Here is a 10,109-nt window from a genome sequence, read left to right as displayed (position 1 = left end):
AGAAAGGGGGTAAGATAATCTACGCCACACTTAACAAAATCCCCTTCCTTTTATAACTCTCTCCTCACACACTTCAGTAACTCCATGGCCTGTGTCTGGCAACCACTACCAGTACCCCAGCTCCTAATCAAATCCAAATCATAAAAGCTTCTCTCCATTTTTTCACTGGACAAATGGTCTCAGCCCACTATTTCTTATAGAATCGCTACAGAATCAAAAATAGTTATCTCATTGGGGAATCACACTCTTTTAAAAACTTTGAACCTTCTCATCAAGAAAATGTTGATCATTATTTGACAAATTTCAAGGAGGCGAGTATGTTACCTACCCCAGACTAACAATCCCAACTTTAATCGCGCAGGTTTTGTTTTGTTTTGTTTTGTTTTTTGCCTCTCCCCAACCCTCGAAGGTGCAGGAACTTGCTGTACCCGTGACGACCCACAGATGGCGCTGCAGAAACAGGTAAGTGCATGACGGGTGTAAGAAAGAGACTGACAGGGGGCGGGGATTCGAGCCGTCTGCCGCGGGGGGGGGGGAGGGGGCTGGAAAGGACTGGGAAGGCGCGAGCTGCGCTGTGCGCGTGCGCAGGGCCGGGCACTCCCCCGGGAAGTGAGGGCTGCTGGGCCGGATGACGTGGCCTGCCTCCGTCGCTACCGCTGCGGCCTCCCGGGAGCCGGTGCCCGCGGAGCTCTTCACGGCCTAGTCCGGACGCACGTGTACTTGTGAGCGGAAGCGGAGGACAGCGCTGGCTGCCGCCCGCCCTGGGGGACTCGCCGGGGCGCTGCCATGGGGGAGTGACGTACCTGTGTTAGTGGCTCCGCGGCAGCGTGCGACATGAGGCGACCGCGCGGCGGGGGCAGCGGCGGCGGCTCCTGAACCCGGGATGGAGGAGAAATACGGCGGGGACGCGCTGGTCGGGCCCGGCGGCGGAGGCGGAGGCAGAGGCGGCCTTGGGCCGGTGGACGTACCTAGCGCTCGGTAAGGGACCAGGGGCTGCGTCGCCGGGTCGCGCACCGCGGCCCCGGACTCGCCTTCTCGGCCTCCGTCGGGTCCGGCGGGAGCCCTGGGCCCCCGCGCTTTCCCGCCAGCCCCTGGCTGCCTGCGGGCTTCTGGGTTCCGTGGACGCTGCGGGCCCCGGAAACTTGTGCGCGGGGTCTGGGTTCCGGGCGGACGGTCAGCGTAGGACCGCCGCCGGGTCGCTTCCCTAGAAACGGTGTCGGGCTGCTGCCCTGGAGTAGCGGAGTGACTGCGTAACCTTCCGGCTCGCCCTGCACCCAGTAGGGCTTGTCACCATCGCCTCTGATGCGAAGAAACCCAAGTACTAACCGAAGCACTTGGGAGGACAGGTCGTAAACCAGCACATCAGAAATCCAGCCCCGTCTTCGAGTTGACCTTTTTTAACTTTTTTGAGGGGAGGGGGCTTGTTTTATTGTCGAGAAATATGTGCTCCTTTTAAAGGAAGTCAGACAGGGGCTGGGGAGATGGCTCAGTAGAATAAGTGCTTCCTTGGCAAGCACAAGGGCCTGAGTTCAATCCCTGGTTCTGCAAAAAATAATAATAATAATAATAATAAATAAATAAATAAATAAAGGAAGTCAGACAGTACAGGAATTCACAGAGCTTAAAGTGAAAATTTCCCTTTGCCCTTCCTCTAGTCGTCCAGATCCACAAAAGATCAGGGACAGGTAGGACACAGTCCATTGCGTTGTTTCCTAACCTGTCCTAAGTCCTGAGGTCGTTTTGAAGGCGCATAAAATGTGGCCCAGCAGTTTGGTTGGAACTGGGATTCGTTGCCTTTTTAGTGAGGTTAAGTTTTCTGATTCTTTAGTACTTCCTTTGAAGTTTAAAGATAGTTTTGGTAAATTCAGTATGACTGTAGTAACTGCGTTCTTAACATAACTTGTGGGAAGGAAAGAAACAGCCCATATGCCAGAACAGAACTTCAACCAACTGCGATTTTGTGGCACGAATTTAATTTTCTAATCTATTTTGAGCAGCTCATTCTGTAAGTAGCAATGTATCAAATGTTAATTATTGGCCCTTGACTAAATAAGGGATTCTGGTCTGGATGGGGAGATATTACAAAGGCCAGTTGACAAAATTGGACTGTGAACCATAGATTAATATATCACTGTTAAGTTTCCTGTTAATAAATCTACTGGTTGATAGAAAATATGCTCACATTCATAGGAAATATAGGCAGTGTGTTTAGGAATGAAGGAGCGTGATATTCTGTATTTTACTTACTCTCAAATGATAGCTGGTTGTGGTGTCACACACCTGTAATCCCAGCACTCAGGAGGCTGAGACAGGAGGATCACCGAGTTCCTAGCCAGCCTTGGCCATACAATAAACTCAAGGCCAGCCTGAAATACACAGCAAAACCCTGTCTCAAACAAAAAATAATCCAGGAGGATAAAAAACCTCTGCGAATTTAGACAGAAGGTAATAAAGCAGATGGACAATATGGTAACAATTAGGGTATCTAGGTACAGGGTCTACTGTTCTTGCAATTTTTTTATGTGAACTTGAAATTATTTTTAATAAGTTTTAAAGTGTTTTCCACAAGAGCTTATTAGTAGGTAAATATGTTTAGCAATCCTTTGACATCTTCTGTGTTATGTGGTTGGCAGAGTGGCCCCTCCCCTATTGGGATTTATTGTAGAATCAAGTTGAACTCAGAAGTGGCTTTTTGGCTTGTTTGTTTTTTGAGATGGGGTCTCACTGTAGTCCACGTTGGTCCTGAACTCCTGCCTCAGCCTCCTGAGTTCTGGAATTACAGGCACCACCACACCCAGCAGCTACTCCGAGCAAGCTCAAAAAGCAAATATGAGCCCAAGTTGAAATTGCAGTAATTTCAGGCTTAGAAAACCAGAGAATTTTCTAGCGTTTCACAAAAAGAAAAAAAAAAAAAAAGACCGGTGGTCCTTTATAAGAGACTACTTAAGGGCAAATAATGGCTAATGAATTAGGGAGGTAGATTGAGCACCCCTGTGTTATCTAGTGAGGCAGCCTCTCAAAGACTACTACCTATTTTAAGAGCCTCCTTTCCTCCTCCATCCCCCCACCCGGGATTTCCCCCTTAGTGAATTGTGGGGGGGGGCAGCTCAGCCCACCAGGGGGCGGGGCTGGCTGGCATGTGGTGCTGGGGGATTGAACCGCGGTCCCTGTGCTTTGCTAAGCTTGTTCTAAGTAGGTGCTTTAGACCACTGAGCCAGGTCACCAGCTCCCCCCTTTAGTGAATTAAAACTTAATCTTTCCCTCCTTAACTTGAGTTGGGGATGTCTGCTTATTAACATACAGCTACTTGATCTTAGCTAATGTTTCACTTTCAGCCCAAAAAGATGCCATTAATTAGTAACCTAAATATCTGGTAGTCCTTTTTAAAACTGTTTTGATGATTTCAAGTCTTTTTGGATTTTTATAGAAAATTGTTAGCTTCAAGTATTTCACCTAAAATGTTTCCTGAGATTTTTAATTTTTCTGTAGTGTTTTCTAGTTTTATGCTTATAGATCTTGTAAATTTTGTGATGAGTTTTATCACCATTTTATATGTTAATACTCTTGTAACCAGTGTGTCTTAGTTTTTGTTGTCACGATGAAGTGGAAGTATGGTTGCTTTTCAATAAACATTTATTAAAAATTTGAAGATATAGTCTATCTTGAACAAAAATGTTGATTTTTTTCTAATTTAATGATGTAGCAATATCAAGATATGTACAGTTGTAAAATGTGTGAATGAATTAAAATTGTGCATACATTCATGAAAATGAAGAGTTCAAGGCGGCGACCTGGCGCAGGGGTCTGGGCTCCGGGCTGTGGAGCGCGAGGTCGCCGGTTCGCGCCCCCGTCCCGGCTCTTTCTCTTTTCCCACGTTTGGATTGGATTATTTATTTATTTATTTATTGAGGGAATGATTTATTTTTGGGGCTGGTGAGATGGCTCAGTGGTCTAAAGCACCTACTTAGAACAAGCTTAGCAAAGCACAGGGACCATGGTTCAATCCCCCAGCACCACATGCCAGCCAGCCCCGCCCCCTGGTGGGCTGAGCTGGCCACACACACACATAAATAAATAAATAAATAAATAAAATAAAGAAAATGAAGAGTTCTGTAAGTATCTACCAATTTGATTACCTTTGAGAAGGAAATTTGGAACAATTTTATTTAAAACTTCCACAATTGCTTTTTTTTTTTTTTTTTTAATTTTTTTGTGGAACCGGGGATTGAACTCAGGTCCTTGCGCCTGCCAGGGAAGGGCTTACTCCACTGAGCCATCTCCCTGGCCCCACAATTGCTTTTGTAACCTGTGTATGTGTTTGTAACTTAAAAAGGAAGTGGAGAAATAGTAATACATTATCAAGAAGTGGTATTTAGGAAGGGGCGTTGTGGGGCTGGGGAGATGGCTCAGTAGAAAAAGCGCTTCCCTGGCAAGCACAAGGGCCTGAGTTCAATCCCCACTTCCGCAAAAAAAAGAAAAGGAAGGGGAGTTGTACTGAGTTTTACTTAAGCTAATGTTCTGACTAAATCTTGTCATTCAAATGCCAAATTTGTTAGGTTTTGTTACTATTTTAGACAGAAGCTATTTAGAAATGTATATATTATCTTCTTAAAACAAGCATATTGGTATAATTTGACTCTGGAAGTGTAACTCAGTGAGAGAATGCTTGTCTAACATACATGAGCCTCTTGGTTTGATCTCTACAACAGCAAATTTTACAGATAGATAAACAAGACTGATGGGCATAGAGATATAATTTAGTTTCCTTAATGATGTCTTGTCATTATGAGTATCACCTAGTAAACTAAGCTTAAATGAAGTACCACTGTCCTGTCAGACTCCAGTACAGTGCTTAGATTTTGTATATGCTGCTCACAGCCCTTTGAAGTACCCTGCCCTTTCCTCACTTGGTTGTTCCTTTGTAGTCCGCAGCATACAATATGTAAGATGTTGTTTGCCTCCCTAGTTAAAGTTAGTTGTTCCCAGCTGGGCTTCTGCTAGTGCTTACCTGTAATCCCAGCACTCTGGAGGCAGAGGCAGGAAGATCACTGTGAGTTAAATGCCAGCGTAAACTACACAGCAAGAAGTGATACAGAATTCTGGCTGGGGAGATGGCTCAGTAGAATAAGCGCTTTCCTGGCAAGTGTAAGGGTATGAGTTCAATCCCGTTCTGCCAAAAAAAAAAAAAAAGACACGCTGGATTCAGGAGGTAGAAAAAGAAAGGACTGCAGAATTTCACTAAACAAAAATAATAGGAATCCTACAGTGGTTGTTGTATTACATAATATCTTCATATTAGTTGTTTGATCAGATATAGACATACAAAATTAGAAAAAGAAAAAAATTAAGCAGTAATTGCTCCTTTCAATAGATCAGCAGAAATAAGCAGTGCCAGTTGTCCAAGCTATCTTGTATATGTACATAACTGTATCTTTTCCTTTTTTTTTTTTTTTTTTGTCATTTTCCTCATTTCAGTTTTTCCTTCCCTTTGAACAGATTCCTTTCCCTTTTACAGGATATATTGTACTTTTCAAATTTGACTCACTTCGGTTCTCTCACTAGCAAGACAATACGATGTTTGCACATGTGCTTCTGATGTATTTCACTGACCAGTGTAGTTTCTAGTTGCATCCATTTACCTATGAAAAGCCTTGAATTTATCTTTTTTGTAGCTGAGTAATATTCCATTGTATAAAAATGCCACATCTTTTTTATCCATTCCTCAGTTGATGGGCATTTGAGTTGTTTCCAAGATTTACCTTTGACAAATTGCCGCTGTGAACATTGGGTGCGCATGTATCACTGTATACGATGATTTCAGCCCATTTGGAAAAATACGTAGGAAGGGAATGACTGGGTTGGCTGGGACTTTGAGGAAGCAATATTGAAGAGTGGCTACACACCCCTCTACTGTAGGTGATGGGTATATAATTGGGAACAGTTGAGAGGATGAGAACCTCAAAGCCTTTGGAAGAAACTTCGATTTTGTGATACATTTAAAAAGCAGACTAGCTGGCAAGATAGCTCAGCAGTTTCAAGCACCTGCTTGGGCAAGCTTAGGCAAGCTCGCAGGGACTGCAGTTCAATCCCCAGCACCATGTGGGCAGGCTGAGCCGCCAAAAATAAAGTAAAATAAAAATAGCAAGCTAAAGAGGCATGGGCTTGACCCTACCCAGCTCTCTCTACTTCAGCTTTTTAATCTAAAACTTCAGACGAGTTGGGCTTAGAGAATCTTCAATGTTAATGTCCTGGTTTTTTCTAGTACATTTATTTTTCATTCATACCTGGCTACTTGCTAGAATTTCGGTAGGTTTCCAGAAGCATGGCTTGCTGAGAAATTGAAGCCTGGTTGTTGGGCTATTAGATCAAATGAATGAACAGAGGCAGAGTTTAGAAAGGAGACTTGTTTCCTGTTGTAATATTACTGTGGATCATGATGTTGTTGGCTAGCTCATGCCAATCAGAAGTATTCCAGATCCTTTTCACCTCAAACAGAGAATTGGATTAGGCAACCAAAATGGTGCCAGTGGAATAAGCTCAGTAGAATAAGTGCTTGCCAAGGTCCTGAGTTCAATCCTTGGCACTGTGGGGGGAAAAAAGGTGCCAAAAGTGTATCTGAAATGTGAGGAATGAGAGACTATGGGAAGAACTAGCTCTACAGATGAACTTGAGCTGAACAAAGAGAGGAACGGATAAAAGCAAAGCTGAAAGTGTTGTGAGGAGTTCATGATAGCAGGCTTCTCCTGGTGTCTCCTCCCTTTTATGCTGTCCACGTCTCGTGAGAGAAGTTCTACATATGGGTTCCTGGGAATTATTTGTTGCTCTTCTGGGATCTTGTACTTGACAGGTCCTGCTTATCTCTTCCGCCGGCTTTGCCATGCCCCACCTCCTGTATCTTTGGGGTCCAGACAAATTCCCAGGTTCCAGTGTTTGATGGACAAGATATTGGATGTGGCACAAAAAGCAGCAAAGCTTTCAAAGGCAGTGATACATTCAAAGCAAGTGGGCTCTCATTCGTGGCAGGAAAATGGTACAGAGTACTGAGAGTGTAAGATGTAGGGGCATCAAGAAATCGAGCAATAACAAATGCTGGAGGGGCCATGGCAGGGGGACCTTCACTGTTAGTGCAGGTGCAGACTCATGCAGCCACTATGGAAATCAGTGTGGAGAGTCCTCAAAAAGCTAGGATTGGAGATTCCATTTGACCCATCTAGTTACCTTCTAGGTGAATCTTCCCAGAAGAATTACGAACACCATACCACAGTGATATATGTGCACCCATGTTTATAGAGCACAGTTTGTATAGCTAGATCTTGGAAACAACCCAAATGCCCATCAACCAAGGAATGAATAAAAAAGATGTAGTCTTTTTATACAAGGCAGCACTATTCAGCCATGGAGGATAAACCAGAGACTTATAGGTAAATGGATGCAACTCCTCATATGTGAAATAAGGTGCACATATGCAAACATTGTATTATCTCACTAGTGTGAGAAGCTGGAAGAGTAAATAAGATCCAATATGTACAGCAGGTACTGTAAAATGTGAAGAAATTTAGAAAGGAAAGAGAAACTGGGACAGGGAAAGGAGAAAAGGGAGAGAGAGAGAGAGTGTGTGTGTGTGTGTGCATACACAAGATAGTTAAAATACTATCACCTTCTTAGTTCATTGTAAAAGTTTTGTGCTAACATTGTTTGGACAATTAAATGCCTATATCTTTTACTCTGAGTAATTTGAGGATAATATGCAATGTGTTAACTATTGTTACCCTCCTATTATCTTGTTTTGAAATTTTGGTGGTTTTTAGTTTTTTTCTCTTAAAAAAATAAAGACGCTTAATCTTGTACTAGTTATTGGGCATCTTCCTTTGGGGTGTTCCAGAGCATGATGGACCACATGACTGACAGGGTTCTGAGTCTACTATCCATGCCCTTTCCCATAATTCATTCTGCTCTAATAGGGTGTGTGTATGAGATGCAGTCCCTATGCATGACCCCTCAGTGAGCTCCAGTAAAGAATGGTTACTGCAGGTCGTAGGCAGAGCGCATGTGTCCTAGTTTAGAATTTTGGAATTTTCCAAGGTGCTGTTAGGAGTCTTTTATTATCTCTGCCTCCATGTTGTAAGCTTTAGGACAAGGGTTAGAAGTTGACCCTTCAGCATTGCTGAGGTTTAGGTGAGTGGAGGGGAGCTGTCTACAGCCCCAATTGTACTATCTGTATTAGTACTGGGAACTGAGCCTAGGGCCCTGCACATGCTAAACACCTTGCCACTGAGTCACATCCCCAGTCTTTTTAAAATTTCGAGACAGGGTCTTAGTAAATTGCCCAGGCTGGCCTGGAGCTCAGTCTCCCAGATAGCTGAGATTACAGATGTACACTACTGTGACCAGCTAAAATGCTTTTTTGGTCTATTTTTAGTCCAGTGCCTCATCCTTCCTTTCCTCTGCTTTACATACAGGCTTAGCCCCAGGCTGTTTCAGGACTCTGTTAGTGGGAGAGAATCTACACAACTAGAATCTGTGATCAGATTACTTGGAAGACAGGATTGTCCTCTGCAGTTGGCCACTCCCTTGCTGAGGTGCTTCCAGGTCCTGAGCCTTTTCATGGCTGTAGGTCCTATCACCAGAATTTATAACCACAATCCTCATTGTAGTTGCTTAGCAAGTTAGAGGAAAGGCAAATATAAGGCATTTACTTTGCCTCTGCTTCTTCCTATGTTATAGTCTTCTAGTTTCATCACAGATAGAATTTAGTTCCTACTCATTCTCCTTGTTTGGAGTAACTTCAATTAGGGCTGGGGAGATAACTCAGTAGAATAAGCGCTTGCCTGGCAAGTGCAAGGGCCTGAGTTCAATCCCCTGTTCTGCCAAAAAAAGAAAAAAAATGGAGTAACTTAAATTAGAAAGCAGATAACAAGCACTCATAGATACAGCCTATAATCCCCTTTCCCTGAAGCCTGAGACAAGAGGAACAAAAGTTCAAGGCCAGCCTGGGCAACTTAGCAAGACCCTGTCTCAAAAGAGAACAAAAAGGGCTGGTCCTGTAGCTCAGTACTTACTGGGTTTAATCTACAGTTTCAAAAGAAAAATTAAAAAACATGACAGAGTAGTTCTAGCAACTCAGTTAACCAGGAACATTTTCATTTTTAGTTTGATGCTTTTTTTTAGACTCTATACATTATTGTTCATACCCAAATATACATTGAAACCAGGGATCTATGTACCAAAATGTTAACAGTAGTTATGAGATGGTGGTGAGCTGTTTGGGATTTTTAAAGCCATTGTTTTTCATATTTGTTTATGTGTATTTCTGTGGTTTCTGTAATGACTTGGATTACTGAGTTCCTGTGACATCAGTGATACTAAAAATTGTTGTGCTTCTATTTTTCAGATTAACGAAATATATTGTATTACTCTGTTTCACTAAATGTTTGAAAGCTGTGGGACTTTTTGAATCATATGATCTCCTAAAAACTGTTCACATCGTTCAGTTCATTTTTATATTGAAACTTGGGTGAGTATGTGGGAAGGGGTTCTTAAGGTTTTTATTTCTTGGAAACCCTGTTTTAGCACTATCTTTGAGAAACTTTAAATAGAATATTTTGTACAATTCCTTCTGGCATGTATTTGGTAATTTTTTAAAAATTGAATTCATAAGGTTAGAGGCAAGTGAGAAAAGGAATTATTGTATCTGTGACTGTTTACTCGTTGGCCAGAAATACAGGCTTTTTGCTTTAGGCTGTGTTAATGAGGTGTTTGTAAAGTTTGTTTTTGAGATATGGTCTTGCTATGTAGTTCAGGCTGGCTTTAAACTCACTATGTAGCCCACACTGGCTTAAGACTCAGTCTCCCAATCTTGGCCTCCTAAATGCTGGGACTCCAGGCATTTACCACCACCTGGTACAGAGTTCTTTCAGTATGTATTTAGTAGAAGGCAACAGGATTCTCGTGTGTGCTTCAGCAGTCTGTTGAAGTATCTCATACCATCTATGTCCTGAAAAACACCACTGTACAATATATTCTCTAGAGAATAAAAATTAAAAGACAGAAAAAGAGAATGTTCAGTATTTTTATAAAAATTGGTTGACCTTGCCTGGTGTGGTGGCACA

The 10,109-nt window shown here is 42.9% G+C and overlaps 1 protein-coding gene and 1 pseudogene across 1 annotated transcript in view; one reads left to right on the top strand and one right to left on the bottom strand.

The window, feature by feature from the left end:
• Window positions 1-836, bottom strand: part of LOC101571378 — a 19,326-nt pseudogene extending 18,490 nt beyond the window's left edge.
• The window catches only part of Slc30a5 (solute carrier family 30 member 5), a 43,866-nt gene continuing 34,345 nt past the window's right edge, over window positions 589-10,109 (top strand). The window contains exons 1-2 of the mRNA XM_004623029.2: window positions 589-978; window positions 9,392-9,514. Of these exons, the coding sequence (XP_004623086.1) occupies window positions 884-978; window positions 9,392-9,514 (218 nt within the window). The 5' untranslated portion in view covers window positions 589-883. The remainder of the gene's footprint in view (window positions 979-9,391; window positions 9,515-10,109) is intronic.

This window comes from Octodon degus, unplaced genomic scaffold (genome assembly GCF_000260255.1).
Source record: "Octodon degus isolate 3935 unplaced genomic scaffold, OctDeg1.0 scaffold00001, whole genome shotgun sequence".
Taxonomy (NCBI): Eukaryota; Metazoa; Chordata; class Mammalia; order Rodentia; family Octodontidae; genus Octodon; species Octodon degus.
Note: the sequence above shows the minus strand (reverse complement) of the source record. Positions and strands in the feature narration are given on the sequence as shown.